This window comes from Sander lucioperca, chromosome 12, assembly GCF_008315115.2.
Source record: "Sander lucioperca isolate FBNREF2018 chromosome 12, SLUC_FBN_1.2, whole genome shotgun sequence".
NCBI classification, from domain to species: domain Eukaryota; kingdom Metazoa; phylum Chordata; class Actinopteri; order Perciformes; family Percidae; genus Sander; species Sander lucioperca.
The window spans coordinates 35,651,232-35,667,319 of NC_050184.1; the positions used below are offsets into that span (position 1 = coordinate 35,651,232).

General features: G+C 41.7%; 2 protein-coding genes across 2 annotated transcripts; both read left to right on the forward strand.

Moving 5' to 3' along the window:
• Positions 1–2,645: 2,645 nt before the first annotated feature.
• Positions 2,646–8,048, forward strand: LOC116035372 (CMRF35-like molecule 9). The gene is made up of 7 exons (XM_031278411.2): positions 2,646–2,795; positions 4,186–4,536; positions 4,902–5,183; positions 5,690–5,727; positions 5,817–5,975; positions 6,628–7,127; positions 7,351–8,048. Exons 1-6 carry the CDS (start codon positions 2,756–2,758, stop codon positions 6,826–6,828), a joined length of 1,071 nt encoding a protein of 356 aa, XP_031134271.2. The 5' UTR covers positions 2,646–2,755; the 3' UTR covers positions 6,829–7,127; positions 7,351–8,048.
• Positions 8,049–8,266: 218 nt separating this feature from the next.
• Positions 8,267–15,460, forward strand: LOC116035371 (CMRF35-like molecule 1). The gene is made up of 6 exons (XM_031278410.2): positions 8,267–8,384; positions 13,451–13,804; positions 14,170–14,328; positions 14,677–14,775; positions 14,907–14,944; positions 15,036–15,460. Exons 1-6 carry the CDS (start codon positions 8,345–8,347, stop codon positions 15,120–15,122), a joined length of 777 nt encoding a protein of 258 aa, XP_031134270.1. The 5' UTR covers positions 8,267–8,344; the 3' UTR covers positions 15,123–15,460.
• The last annotated feature ends 628 nt before the right edge of the window (positions 15,461–16,088 follow it).

The window sequence follows — 16,088 nt, forward strand, 5'->3', positions numbered from 1 at the left end:
GGCACATACACGTACACCTCTCTTTCTATGTCTATTACTTTTCTATCCTATATTCTGCACTTCCACTGGGTCTGTCCCCGGTACGAGTAAGGTTCCCCTGACCGGTACGTGAGTCTCATCGTGGCCAAAACCGAACACGGGATGACAGTCCGAGCACTTCTCACCAGTGGTGTGAAACATCCGAGTGCAGGTGACACTTCCGACCGTGACTAAGTGTAGACCCTAAGTGAGAGGACTGCTGACTCTTTCTCTTTACCGGCCCCCTATATATCTTGCTTACTTTTGCACACTAGTGTGCCCTAGTAAGCCATGGCGTCTGCCTCAAAAGCACGCCAGCTAAAGGGAAGCAAAGCCCTGGCCATGGGAGACAACCGTTCGCCAAGGCCTCCTGCTACATGCTACGTGACCCGAGGGAGCGTCGAGAACGAATGGTACGTTTGGAACACCTCGGCCGTAGCTCTTGTCTTGCACGAGGGTGACTCGCTGTGCATCCGCGTGGTTGCCTCTAGCTTTGAAACTACAACCTGTCACCCTGCACGAGTGCTTCAGAACTTCACTATCGGCGGAATGCAGAGCTCGGTCTGTAAACTGGAGCGGGAGATACATTTCCAGGAGCCGATCGGGGACCTGCAACCGGTGGCTACCCAGGCTGCTCTTGAGGACATGTGCGTGTCTAAGGGTGTCAAGTGTGCAAGCTTTTTAGAGCATTACACACAGAACGCCCAGGACGCGGAACTGAAGCTCGGCGCGCAATTGTGCTCACTGTTTATCGACACGGTAGGTGAGATGCTCGCCAGAAAGTACGAGATCATGCACCACTACCCTTTATTTACCGAGCCTTGGGCCTGCACTACTCCGATCGGGGTAACTCGGAACTCCCAGACACGAGAGACATGACGAGCACAGGAGGGCTACTCGACAGGAGTGTCGAGGCTCATCGGTCTCTCCATGGGATCCCCTTGACGGGGGCCGATCACATCGTGTTCTCTCAGTGGAACTACCCCGACAACAAAGAGGACCAGCCTGTGATGGCACACGAATGCCAAGGGCAGACTGGAGGAGAGGAACCCTCGTCGACTCGTCACGATGAGACGCCACACAATGTCGACGATGTGGACGATTCGGAAAGTCAATCCGCACTGGCTGAGCTGAGCACCAGGCAACCGAGATGTCTTGTGCCCCCTTGTCCCAGGGAAGAAATGGTCACCGTGAACACGTTCAACAACCTCGCGGGGACCCTGACCGATGGACCGAGGGCTTTCCCTTACATCTCTAGTGTGCACACGGGCCGCGATCTGAACTTCAACGACTTGGTCAAGTATTGTCTAACGCGCACCCGTGAGCCCTTGCGCGAGCTACCGTCACGTGAAATGTGGGGCTCTGTCAACCCCGTGCTGCTAATGGAAGACCCCGTAGACCCTGCTACGGGTAAGACGGTGCACCGGTACGCCGTAACATCCAGAGGACACCTGAGCACTATTGTTGCGAACCGAGATGCCAGGCGTTCTCTGTGCTACAACGAGGTGTTTCTACCCGGAAGGCCTGTCAGCAGACTGAACCTGGACGTGGACCTCAAGTGTTGTCGGAAGTGCAACGAGAGATATGCTACCCACGCGGAGCGCTCTGTCAAGCGCAAGGTCTCTGAGGCCTTGAGTACGAGTCTGATCTTAGTGATAGTTGAGTCTCTGCTTAGAATTGCAAAAGTGAAAGGGACCGAGTTGGAGAGCGACCCGCGTCTCAGGAAGCTGGCGAGCGCTGTGGGTAAGATAGCCGTTTACCTCAGGGCTTCCTCAGCCAAGTTGAAACTCAGTCTGAGGATGCTCTGGTATCTGCCGGTAGAACTGTGCGCCTGTGAGGGCATAGAAGAGTACAGACCTTTGCTCGACGAGATGGAGAAGGTCTCTCTCAACTACGTGCTGCTGTCCTACCCGGAGGGCGCAGGATTGTGTGGACTCTGCGACCTCGGTGATGCTATGGTAAGAGGAGGTGGAACTCCTCGGGGTCCAGGTATCTGAGACTCGACTCGAATTCTGCGAAAAACAGGCGCTCGTCTATCGACAAGGCCCCGTACTCGTTTAGGAAGTGCGTGCGGCTCCCCAACTGCTATAAGGAGGACTCTCATACCAGTGTGATCAACATCCACATATGGAAACAAGAAGCAACATTAGAGGTACGGGACTCATGGACTACTGACCAATCAGAGCAGACTGGGCTTTTTCAGGAGGGAGGGGCTTAAAGAGACAGGCACTCCTACAGAGCATGTCAGACAGAGGGGGAATACAGGAGCAGCATTGGCATTATGAGAAAAATAAAGTGTTTTTTGATCATTAAAGCATGCAAACATGTTCTAGTGAACCACAAAATACAAGAATGAACTGAAAATGCTATACAATAGGTCCACTTTAAAAACATCTTGAAACGAGTAGATTTTTTTGGAAATAGGTTAAACTTGCAGAAAAATTACAAAATAACAAAACATATTTAAAAAGATGGAGATTTTTTTTGGTGTAGACAGAAATATTTAACTATAAATCGAGGAATCTCTGTGCGTTTTAGCAGTGTAGACAGAAATATGACATTAATGCCTCTTTAAGTTCCAACCAGGAACCAGAAAGACTTAAAGAAGGGAGGAGAGTAGAGGGGGGGAGGGGGTGGGTGTTTGGAGGAGGGACTCCATCATTTAGAGAAGTGAACAGTTCCTGGTTTACCAGTGAAGAAGAAAGAGAGGCAGCGTTAAACCATCAGATCCTCCAACATGAACGTCTGTCAGTCTCTGATCTGCTTCTTCTTCCTCAGTGAGTAAACTCAGCTTCTGGTTCTATCATTCTGTCACTTTTTACTGCATTCTGTTTCTTTATCTTCTTTCTTTATCTACAGTCGCTCACTTCATCTTTGCAGCAGAAGGGAAACAGTTTCTCATGAGTGGACTCTGTCACAACACATCTTTTGTTAACCCAAAACCATGTTGGTTTCTATGGTTAAACAGGATGTGATGAGTGGTGACAGTCATACTTAGACCTTTTACTCTGAATAACAGTAGAAATACAGAGTGAAAAAAAATAGTATTACCATCAAAATGTACTTAAGGTACCAGAAGTTTGTAATTTTATTTTGATTAGGACAATGCACATTAATCAACATTTCTGTAAGTGCACCAGTGTAATGTTTAACTGTAGTCCTAGTATGCATGTCTTTATGGTGGGAAGAAACTGGAGAACCCAGACAAAACCCATGCAAACACAGGGAAAATATGCAAACTCCACACACACGGAACAACCTGGATTCGAACCAAGAACCTTCTTGCTGTGAGGAAGAACTGCTAACCTCTGAGCCACCGTGTTTCCTGTGAAAGTTCTCACTATGCAGAATGGCCAATTTCATAATAATGCAGATTATAATATTATAATTGATGCATTTATGTGTTCATCACGTTAATATTGCAGCTGGGAAAAGGTGGAGCTCAATTTAAATACTTTACATACTGCTGGGTATTAGTTCCCTTTTTATTTTTTATTAATCTAATTCACGTTTGACCTGTGCCTGTTGTTCTGCTGTACTTGCTTTCTAAGCAACCCAATGCCCTGCAGTTATTAATGTTGTATTATGACAGTAACAGAGGAAATAGTTCTGCTGTTTCACCATGACTACAGTTTGTTGTAGCTTCACATCACAGGAAACTACAGATCTAAACATAGAGGTTCACAGAGAGAAAGGAAGGGAGGAAAGAGGAAGGAAGGTGATCAACTCACCAGTAAAGGCTCTGACTTTATGTTTTCTTTTAATAATGAGATGAGATGACACTCATTGATTTTCTGTGAGGCTCAACAAACTTGTAACCCGTGCTGCCTCTAGAACTGACCTCCCATTCTGTCTAAACACAGTAATGTTTCCATGTTTCATTATTGTTGACTGAATCTCTTCATTGCTTTTTGAGTTGTTTTTATTCTCTGGGGAACATAAAATCAGATTCAGACTGTGAGATTATTTTAATGCTTGAAATCTGAAAGAATCCAGATCTCTGTTGTTTTAAACTGTTACCCCTCAGTCACAGACTGGTTGAACTGGGCAGCGCCCAGTATGACTGTGGGGATCTATGTATGATTTATGGAAATGTGAAACAAATCAGACTGCAACATCTTACAGGAAGTACAGATAGTAACTATTGATTGTTATTCTTTTCAACAGCACTGCAGGATGGAAACATTGGTCTCATCAATGCAGAAATCATCAAGAGTACAGGAACTGAAGGAGGAAACATCACAGTTAGATGCTCCTTCACTTTCTCTGGAAAGAGGAGGATCTTCTGTAAGGATGAATGTAAAGAAGGAGAAATTCTCATTGAGACAGAAGAGGACACAGCTCAGAGAGGCAGATACAGCATCAGATATGATGGAGGAATTTTTCCATTGTTTGAGACAGTTCTGTATGTGAGCATCAGAAACCTAACTCATTCTGACTCAGGACGGTACAGATGTGGTTTGGACAGATCTTTCTTCCCATCATCATACCAGGAGATTGAGATCCGAGTTACAGATGGTGAGTTTCTACTGAGAGTCATGTTATTAACTGTTCACTGACAGCTGCTGATGTTTCTAATAACTCAACATGTTTAGTCTAACAGTTGTATTAAGAGCTGCATATTTTCATCATTGAGAACTCTGATAAATGCTCCTTTAACAGTTGATGTGTAAAATATGTGATAAACTCAGACGGTCCCACACTGCAGCTGATTGGAATCTTGTTGCACCAAACCCATTGATGACCTTCTGCATTTAGCTGTGTGATTAAAACACATGGATGTTAGCACAGAGTTCTCTGCAGGGAGCATCTGATCATCACCACTTCTTTGGATCTCTACAATCACTATCTGACTGTTTCATTGTGTTTTTAATGTTTCACAGCTCCAACCTCTCCTCTCAGACCTTCTTCACCATCAGTCCCAACAGCCTCCACACTGATGACATCACAGAGTTTAAGCTCCACACCTTCATCAGCCTCCACACTGATGACATCACAGAGTTTAAGCTCCACACCTTCATCAGCCTCCCCTGAAGCCAGTAAGCAGCCTCGACAGAAACACACAAGTACTCTGCTGTATGTGGGTCTGACTCTGGTCGTCTTCTTCATCATGTTATCAGTAGCTTTGCTGATTTTCTGCAGGATGAGAGCCAGGAAACCCAAAGGTGAGACTACAGGAAACACACACACACACACACACACACACACACACACACACACACACACACACACACACACACACACACACACACACACACACACACATTGGGCATTGTGGATGTTCATATTGCGCACTGCGGCCTGGGCGACAGAAGGGTCTTTTGTAACAACGTAGACGGGGTCTCCTAGACTGCACTGCAATGATTGGCTACAGTCCCTCGAAGTGCTTATACTCCGGTTCAGGAGATGTTTCCAAAGATTAGACTAATCTACAACAACAGAGTGAGACAGAAGAGAGGAGGTCCATTCTTGGAGACGCTTTAACCGCAATCAGTATGAATGACCAGAGGTCCCTGGGGACAGTCCACACCGTCCAGACCACAGAAAGCATGAAACACATTTAAATCTCTTTAATACCAAGGGGAGGGCCAACAGTCTCAAAGGGAGGGACTCACATGCACTAACATCTGTCATCTCTTTATTCTAATTCTCCGAATTGCATGTCTTTCAGAACCTCCTCTGGAAACTGAGTACTCTAATGTCACAAAGGTGAGTTTGGGTTCATCTGGACATCTCAGCATCATTAGTGTTTGAGAAACCAGCTGATATTAATACAAAGCCCTGTTCTCTTCCTGCAGGCCAACAGAGTGTATGAGGAGATCAGAGAGGACAGACAGAGCACATCTCCTCCTGTAGAAGTGTCTACAGTTTACACTTACGCCAAATACACCAAACCAGATGGAGTGGAAACCACAGAGGAGTACAGCTTAGTCACTGCACCCACTTCTCAGAAGAAAGTAAGTCAAAAGTCTGGTAGGGTTTTAGGTTTTAGTAAACACCTTCAGGCTGCAGGTGATAGGTACTAGTTTTTATTTACACAGCTGTTTCTCTATCCCTAGCACCTACCTATCTTTGGTGATCATAAGTCATGTAATAATGTTCATTTGCCTTTTCATGTTTGGATGCAGGCTTTGAGACGTGGCCTGAGACAAATGAAAGTGTTATTGTACAGCAAAGGACTTTGTTTTTTTGTAGTGTCAGAATAGAGAGAAGATTGTGGACGGTTTTAAATGAACTTAATGTTTTCAAAATTAAAAGGAAATCCAGTTATTTACTCAGAGAATGTTACGATAAATCAATATAGTTGGAGGACTTCCATCTGTCTATTTTGTTCATCGAGAGAGAAAAGCAACCTATTGAGGAACAGGAACCAGGCCAGTTTGTGATTATACTGTACTGTATCTAAAGCCATTGAGGAAGAGGAAGTGTGAACAGAGAGAGGGAGGAAAAGGTGTGGCACTGATACAGATATTTATGGTAAACAATAGATTCAGAGATAAAACCCTGTGAACAGTTTACATGAAGCAGCTCACGCTGAAATGATGCTCTTGTGAAGAAACAGGCGAGTAAAGTCAGGAGATAAAGTTTGAGCTTTGTGTTTTCTTGCAGACTGAAGACGACCGGAGTGACCTCACCTACTCTGAGCTGGATGTTCCCAACGGTACAGCTGCCTCGCTGCACAGCGCCCCCTGTGGTGACGCAGATAACGTGGTCTACTCTGTTCCTCGGGTAGAAGCCAGCTCGGCCGGCAGCCACGCCCAAGACGCTTCACCTCCTCTGTACTCTACTGTTACTTTACATCAGCTGTAGCTTCAACACTGTCAGCGCCACATTTACTCTCTCAGGAGCCAACAGGGGACACAAAGTGATTTGAATGAGTCACATTCACTCAAAGAAATCTGAAAACTATGTCAGTTACAGCTCACATTATGTGAAGATGAAATGTTTTTTATTAGCTCTATGTGTTTATTGTTTTTGCACAAATGTATCTGTTCTTATAGCAGTTATATATTATATTATTATATATTGTATTTATTCTGTATTTTTCAAACTATAGTGGATGTGTTTAGGTGCTGAATCCAGTCATCATGAGAACAATGGCCTGTACAGTTATAAGTTCCTGATCTTCTGATACCAAATAGTCAATGGTAATTTACTTATTTATAAACTTTGTATGATTTGAATATTGGTAGTTTTCTGGCAGTAACCATTATTGTTGCGTCAGCACGACTCATTAAAATAATAATAATCTTTGCAATTCAAAAGGTTGAACTAAATCACATTATACAATAATTAAGATAATCTAATCTCTTGGCTCTAGCAGACAAGAAGCAGCTAGCCACCTGTAAGGTCACCCACCTGTCACTCAACGCAGCCACACCCTAATTATGCAGAACTTTGAAGCTGTGATAGGCAGTAATTTTTGGGCATTATTGGGCAAACATTCCATATATCCATTCCAATATTCCAATCATCTTTCAGCATATTGTAATTCAAGTGCTCTGACAGAAAACTAGACTTCTGCACCTCCTCTAGAAAATCTAGCCTGTGACGGGAGACTTTGGCCAATCACAGGTCATTTCAGAGAGAGAGAGAGAGAGAGAGTTCCCATTGGCTGTTCTGTTGCATGCATTGCCCAGGTGACAGAGAGGGGAGACAGAGAGCTGCAGGAAGAGGTCTCACTCTACTTCAAATTCTGGCATTTTTTCTTTTCTTTCTACCCCCTGCAGCTTTAAGCTCTCATATAATTTAAAGAGTTATGAAAGAAGGATTACACTGTACCAATTGTTACTGCATACTTTCTATAGACACAAAACTGTAACAACTTTTTAAATAATAATAAATCATATTCTTCATGTTGCATAAAGTATCAGTTTTCTACAGAAAAATGAAAATAAAAAAATGAAAAAAATCAGCCGCCATTTAGGTTTTTTCTATTAAAACACAATGCCTAAACGGATTTCTGAAAAAAAGTTGATCATTTGAAGCTGGTTAAACTGGTAGATAAAAATAAAGAATAAACATAAAAGACTCAATATAAGACTCAAAAATGTGTTAACAAGATATATATATATATATAGTCATACAATGATTGAAAAAAATATGACTTCCCAGTTAAAGATACAAGCAAGTCTAGTTTTAATGTAAAATCAGACATAAACTCGCAGATTAAAGAAAACACTTAATAAAGAATAAAGAACGGAGGAGAGTAGAGGAGGGTGTGATGTGTTTGGAGGAGGAACTCCATCATTTAGAGAAGTGAACAGTTCCTGGTTTACCAGTGAAGAAGAAAGAGAGGCAGCGTTAAACCATCAGATCCTCCAACATGAACGTCTGTCAGTCTCTGATCTGCTTCTTCTTCCTCAGTGAGTAAACTCAGCTTCTACTGTCTCTTAATTATGTCATTTTTATTTATTATTTTTTTATCTACAGTGGGTTAGTTCAACTTTGCAGCAGAAGGGAAACAGTTTGTTATTGGTGGACTGTGTTTCATCACCTCTTGTCTCAGTCTAACAACATGTTGGTTTGTGGTCAAACAGGATGTTCAGAGTTGGTATGAGTCTCTTTAAAATGTAGTTCTTTAAAAGTTATCTACTCAAATTAGCCTGACAATCTGCAGTCAACTCTTAATCTCCTGCACATGTAGTTTTAGAGTAGATTTATATTGTTTAGACTGTTTAGTAGTTGTTGGGTACTCGTAGGGGTACAGATTCAATTATTGGCATATTATCAAAGATGTTTATCAATATCAATAAAGTTATGAATATGGTTATTAATAACTTTATCAAATCAACAAACAATCAAAACGGGGCACCACCCTGAAACTTCAGGGGTCAATATTGAACTGTGGAATAGTCTCATTTGTCAGTGGAAGGGTGAAATCCGAGCACTGACCTGTGTTTAACCAGCAATTAATACAATAAGTATACAAATAATCACAAACAACTGCTAATTAAAGTATAGTAGAATTTATTAACTTCAAAATTATCAATGGCCAATCAATAATCCTTTAATCAATTAAAACCAATATACATTTCTTTTAAGTACAACAAAACAAAGCAAAAACAAAACAGCATGTGGAGAGATCCTCTCTGTGTGTGTGTGTGTGTGTGTGTGTGTGTGTGTGTGGGTGTGAAAGATTAGGGGGGGTTGACCAGGTGTAGTCTAGCCAAAGACTACAAAAATGGCTACTCCTCTGAGCTGTACAAAACTGTATAACCCCAAGAGGGCGATATTGCTAGGCTAGGCCCAAGATTAGCCGTTAGCTCATTCAGGCTAAGCTATGTGCTACCAACAATAGGCTAGCTGCAAAGCTAACGTGTCTGCACACGTGTGGTTGACAAGAGAGAGACACCGGAGCGCAGAACTGTGGAGCGGTGCACGCTCTGCAGTTTATGTGACTCGCTGTTTGGCCAGCTGTTCACCTTAGCGCGTGTGTGTAACTAGCTATGTGTTCATATATGTGTGTGTGAGAGAAAGGTTAGAGAATTAGGAAAGAAAGATATATATATATATATACTTGGATCTAACAGTACCTAAAACTCCTCAGCAGTGGGAGAAGCAGAAAGTAGCATTTACAGCCTGAACAAGCTAGCTACATATTCAACACAACATATCAACAATGCACCGTGATCAGAGTACATTCACAGAATAGATTTGACTCAGCGGTCACAATCCTAGATTAATACATTACATGCACAGCAGTAGCGCTGTATTAATCAGATCACATTAATGGTAACACAAAGTAGCAGCAATAGCAAATTACTCATTAATAAAACACACTATTTATCTCTGCCCAGACGTAAGCCTTCTTACTGTGTGTTCAGTCCGTTTGTCCGTAGGTTTCCACAAAAGAAACGGGGGTCCGTGTCTGCTCGTCAGCAGATCAGAGGAAGCTTTCCTTCCAAAAAGAGCAGAAGGAAGGGAGCTAGAGTCGACTTGAGAAGAAAAACGTTGTTTCCTTCTCCTGCAGAAATGAAAACACTGGCGAGTGGTTTCAGAGGATAGACGGTGCTCCCAGCACCGAAATTAAATCCACTTTGTTTCAAAAATGGAAGTTTTAGCACAAACTTGTCGTGCTGACCTGTCGTCAACTGGAGTTGAGGTGGAAAGCATTTGTTTCTGTGTGTCATGCTGTAGTGACCAAAGTCACAAGGCAAAAGACCAGAAGTGGGGGGTGACATGGAGTTTTATAGTTCAGGCCACCAGACCTGGCTCCATGCTGGTTTTATGGTACCTCTGAACCAATGGTAGAGTCAAAGTGAAGCTGAAGGTGTCAAACCTTGCAGGCCCCTCCCTGACGCCATTTTACTCTTCTTAGCTCCTTTCCTTCATTTAGGAGTTTGGAGCAAGGGATGTGGACTTTACCGTAGGCCGAGATCCTTTGTCTGAAAGACCACATGGTCTCTGGGTCTTTTGTCTTTGAGTCACATGTTGACTGAAAACCCTTTGCTTGAAAAAGATTATGTTTAACCTCCTCGACGGTCCCAACAGTAGTTATATAATAGTGTTCACCTTTTTAGAGCGGTAGAGAGAAAATAATGATTTTAAATGATTTTATTTGAACCAGCTCCAAAAGAAGAAGTGCAACAATAAACATGCACACCAAAACCTCACACACACACACACACACACACACACACACACACACACACACACACACACATGTAATATATATATATATATACAGACGTGCTCAAATTTGTTGGTACCCTTACAGCTCATTGAAATAATGCTTCATTCCTCCTGAAAAGTGATGAAATTGAAAGCTATTTTATCATGTATACTTGCATGCCTTTGGTATGTCATAGAATAAAGCAAAGAAGCTGTGAAAAGAGATGAATTATTGCTTATTCTACAAAGATATTCTAAAATGGCCTGGACACATTTGTTGGTACCCCTTAGAAAAGATAATAAATAACTGGATCATAGTGATATTTCAAACTAATTAGTTTCTTTAATTAGTATCACACATGTCTCCAATCTTGTAATCAGTCATTCAGCCTATTTAAATGGAGAAAAGTAGTCACTGTGCTGTTTGGTATCATTGTGTGCACCACACTGAACATGGACCAGAGAAAGCAAAGGAGAGAGTTGTCTGAGGAGATCAGAAAGAAAATAATAGACAAGCATGGTAAAGGTAAAGGCTACAAGACCATCTCCAAGCAGCTTGATGTTCCTGTGACAACAGTTGCAAATATTATTAAGAAGTTTAAGGTCCATGGATCTGTAGCCACCCTCCCTGGGCGCGGCCGCAAGAGGAAAATCGACCCCAGATTGAACAGAAGGATAGTGCAAATGGTAGAAAAAGAACCAAGGATAACTGCCAAAGAGATGCAAGCTGAACTCCAAAGTGAAGGTACGTCAGTTTCTGATCGCACCATCCGTCGCTTTTTGAGTGAAAGTGGGCTCCATGGAAGAAGACCCAGGAGGACTCCACTTTTGAAAGAAAAACATAAAAAAGCCAGACTGGAATTTGCTAAAATGCATATTGACAAGCCACAATCCTTCTGGGAGAATGTCCTTTGGACAGATGAGTCAAAACTGGAGCTTTTTGGCAAGTCACATCAGCTCTATGTTCACAGACGAAAAAATGAAGCTTTCAAAGAAAAGAACACCATACCTACAGTGAAACATGGAGGAGGCTCGGTTATGATTTGGGGCTGCTTTGCTGCGCCTGGCACAGGGTGCCTTGAATCGGTGCAGGGCACAATGAAATCTCAAGACTATCAAGGCATTCTGGAGCGAAACGTACTGCCCAGTGTCAGAAAGCTCGGTCTCAGTCGCAGGTCATGGGTCCTCCAACAGGATAATGACCCAAAAGACACAGCTAAAAGCACCCAAGAATGGATAAGAACAAAACATTGGACTATTCTGAAGTGGCCTTCTATGAGTCCTGATCTGAATCCTATCGAACATCTATGGAAAGAGCTGAAACTTGCAGTCTGGAGAAGGCACCCATCAAACCTGAGACAGCTGGAGCAGTTTGCTCAGGAAGAGTGGGCCAAACTACCTGTTAACAGGTGCAGAAGTCTCATTGAGAGCTACAGAAAACGTTTGATTGCAGTGATTGCCTCTAAAGGTTGTGCAACACAATATTAGGTTAGCAGTCCCATCATTTTTGTCCATGCCATTTTCATTTGTTTTGTTATTTACAATATTATGTTGAATAAAAAATCAAAAGCAAAGTCTGATTTCTATTAAATATGTAATAAACAATGGTGGATGCCAATTACTTTTGTCAGTTTCAAGTTATTTCAGAGAAAATTGAGCATTCTTCATTTTTTGTTGAGGGGTACCAACAAATTTGAGCACGTCTGTATATATACATATATTGAGGTGCTCAAGTCCATCAGCACCTCAATATATTTTAGCCAGAATAAATGACATGTAATCATGGGGTGAGTAAAAGATAAGACACCCTCCTCTGTTCTCCTAAATAATATAGACTACACTCCCCAAGCAGAAATGAACATATACCCCTCCTCGTTTCCTGACCCCTCTCCCCCATGATTATTATGGGACAGTCTGATTTTATATATTGGTGTGTTGAAGAATGTTTTCCACTCTAGTGTAGTCTGGTTGGAGACATATTTAAACCTCTGCCTACAACTCCAGTTTGTTCAGTAATTCCAATATGTCTGGTGGAGATGTGAACATTGACGGTTCTCACCCCGGTTTAGTTAAGTTTCAGTGTTTCACAGAGGAAAATAAAATGACAACAGATAAAACAAAAAGGTGTGTTTGTTTGAACTCTGTAGCTCCATCTGCCCCGAGTGGAGCTGCTATCTGACTACAGCTGCAGATAGTTGAGAAGAAAATCAATCTTTTGAAAACAATCAGACAAGTTATGATCAATCAAAATCAATCGGCATAAAGAATTTCTTTTCATTAACATAACTCTCACTCAATAATGTTTATGCTTATCATCATATGTATTATTCGTACCGGTTTGATAGTTTGTGTTGATTTGCTACAAACAAACAAACAAACAAACAAACAAACTTTCTGTCCTTCTGACTGTGTCTGATGTGTTTTGAGGCAGATTCATAAAGCCCAGGATAAACTCAAACTTTAACTTTGTATGTAATCGTGCTGCCTCTAAAACTGACCTCCCATTCTGTCTGAACACAGTAATGTTTCCATGTGTTGTTGATTGAATCACTTCATTGCTTTTTGAGTTGTTTTTATTCTCTGGGGAACATTAAATCAGAGTCAGACTGTGAGATTATTTTAATGCTTGAAATCTGAAAGAATCCAGATCTCTGTTGTTTTAAACTGTTACCCCTCAGTCACAGACTGGTTGAACTGGGCAGCTCCCAGTATGACTGTGGGGATCTATGTATGATTTATGGAAATGTGAAACAAATCAGACTGCAACATCTTACAGGAAGTACAGCTAGTAACTATTGATTGTTATTCTTTTCAACAGCACTGCAGGATGGAAACATTGGTCTCATCAATGCAGAAATCATCGAGGGTACAGGAACTGAAGGAGGAAACATCACAGTTAGATGCTCCTTCACTTTATCTGGAAAAAGGAGGATCTTCTGTAAGGATGAATGTAAAGATGGAGACATTCTCATTGAGACAGAAGAGGACACAGCCCAGAGAGGCAGATACAGCATCAGATATATAGAAGGAAGTTTTCTTCTATCTGGTACAGTTCTGTATGTGAGCATCACAAACCTGACTCATTCTGACTCAGGACGGTACAGATGTGGTTTGGTCAGATCTTTCCCATTCTCACCATCATACCAGGAGTTTGAGATCCGAGTTACAGATGGTGAGTTTCTACTGAGAGTCATGTTATTAACTGTTCACTGACAGCTGCTGGTGTTTCTAATAACTCAACATGTTTAGTCTAACAGTTGTATTAAGAGCTGCATATTTTCATCATTGAGAACTCTGATAAATGCTCCTTTAACAGTTGATGTGTAAAATATGTGATAAACTCAGACAGTCCCACACTGCAGCTGATTGGAATCTTGTTGCACCAAACCCATTGATGACCTTCTGCATTTAGCTGTGTGATTAAAACACATGGATGTTAGCACAGAGTTCTCTGCAGGGAGCATCTGATCATCACCACTTCTTTGGATCTCTACAATCACTATCTGACTGTTTCATTGTGTTTTTAATGTTTCACAGCTCCAACCTCTCCTCTCAGACCTTCTTCACCATCAGTCCCATCGGCCTCCACACTGATGACATCACAGAGTTTAAGCTCCACACCTTCATCAGCCTCCCCTGAAGCCAGCAAGCAGCCTCGACAGAAACACACAACACCAGCTGCACCTGAAGCTCCAGGTACATTTAGTTTATGTAGCCTAATAATACTTGTTGCACCCGCCATGGTGTCCACAGCTCTTTTTTATTTATTGTCTGAGTTTTGTCTCTTTTCTTAATTCTAATAAAGCTACCCTGTGGAAGATGGTTGTGTATTTAGAGTTGATAATCAGTTGTATGTGCAGGCTGCAAAGTGCATCTATAAAAAAAGAATTTATTGTTGGTTTGGACATCAGGGCTCCTGTTGCTGATGTTGTTCTGTGAGTGTGTATGTCGGAGCCAGAAGATGTTCTTTAATTAACAGTAGTAACGTATACCATCATATTCCAGAGAAGTGTAAAAAAACTTCTTCTGCTGAAACAACCACAGGGCTGGTGCTGTATGTGCGTCTCCCTCTGGTCGTCTTGGTCATCGTATTATCAGTGGCTGCTCTGATTTTCTACAGGAAGAGGGCCAGGAAACCCAACGGTGAGACTACAGGAAACACACACACATAACAGAAGCACCTGAACATCTAAAACTCAGAGAAACTCCAATACAACACACTTTACAACGTATGTTTGAGCTGTGACTAATCCTCTGAACTGCATGTTTTTCAGAACCTCATCTGGAAACTGAGTACTCTAATGTCACAGAGATGAGTTTGGGTTCATCTGGACATCTCAGCATCATTAGTGTCAGTAGCAACCAGCTGATATTAATACAAGAGCCCTGTTCTCTTCTTGCAGGCCAACCGAGTGAATGAGGAGATCAGAGAGGACAGTCAGAGCACATCTCCTCCTGTAGAAGTGTCTACAGTTTACATTTTCCACTGAAGCCAGTTCTCAGAAGAAAGTAAGTTAAAACTGTGGTAGGATTTTAGCTTTGTGTTCATGAAACTGTATCTTCAGACTTTAACTTGACTGGGTAACAACTTCATTGTACAGCAGAGGAAACGTTTTTGCAGTGGCAGAATACAGAGAAGGGTGTAGTCACGTTCTTTAAATGTGGTTTTAAACTAACTATGTTTCTGAGAAGCGTGCTGCCTTCTTAAGAAACAGGAACCAGGTCAGTTTGAGATAACTTCTCGTGCCTCAAACTTCTGTTGTTTTTAGGAGGAAGTCATCACACTGAACGTGTGAACAGAGACAAATATAGATATTCAGTTCAATAAAAAAATAAATAGACTTTGGAGATAAAACCCTGTGAACGGTTTACATGAAGCAGCACATGCTGAAATGATGCTGATGTGACGAAAAAGGTGAGTCAACATTAAAAAAATCGTAAGAACTGAACTTTTCTTTGTTTCCTTGCACACTGAAGAGGACTCGAGGAAACTAACTACTATGAGGTGGATTTTTTTTGCTCCTCTTAAGTGTAAAGAGTGTTCGAGGTTTAAAGTGAAGGAAAATAACTGAATGAATCAGAACAAAACCAGTAATCTATATATATATATATATATATATATATATATATATATATATATATATATATATATATATAAATAAAATACTTTTTATAAATATTTTTCATCCATTCATCTCCAAGCAGCTGTTGGCAGTGTAGTACGATGTCAGAAACAATACAACTTTATTATCAGTCTACACTGAAATTCACTTTGCGTTCCCAAGCAGCTGCTCTGGAAAAAAAAAAGGAAAGGCACACACAAAGTTAAACAATTACACATATAGCACAAAAGATGAAAACATATCAACAGCCATGACAAAGAGACACGTTCCATGATATCCTTGGATCCAGATCTGAATTGGCAGAAGGCTGATTTTGGTTTAGCAACAGTACAG

Coding starts and splice junctions, on each gene's coding strand:
- LOC116035372 (XM_031278411.2), top strand. CDS start 2,756: ATGAACGTCTGTCAGTCTCTGATCTGCTTCTTCTTCCTCA. Junction 4,537..4,901: donor TGAGATCCGAGTTACAGATG/GTGAGTTTCTAC, acceptor AATGTTTCACAG/CTCCAACCTCTCCTCTCAGA. Junction 5,728..5,816: donor AGTACTCTAATGTCACAAAG/GTGAGTTTGGGT, acceptor CTCTTCCTGCAG/GCCAACAGAGTGTATGAGGA.
- LOC116035371 (XM_031278410.2), top strand. CDS start 8,345: ATGAACGTCTGTCAGTCTCTGATCTGCTTCTTCTTCCTCA. Junction 13,805..14,169: donor TGAGATCCGAGTTACAGATG/GTGAGTTTCTAC, acceptor AATGTTTCACAG/CTCCAACCTCTCCTCTCAGA. Junction 14,945..15,035: donor AGTACTCTAATGTCACAGAG/ATGAGTTTGGGT, acceptor CTCTTCTTGCAG/GCCAACCGAGTGAATGAGGA.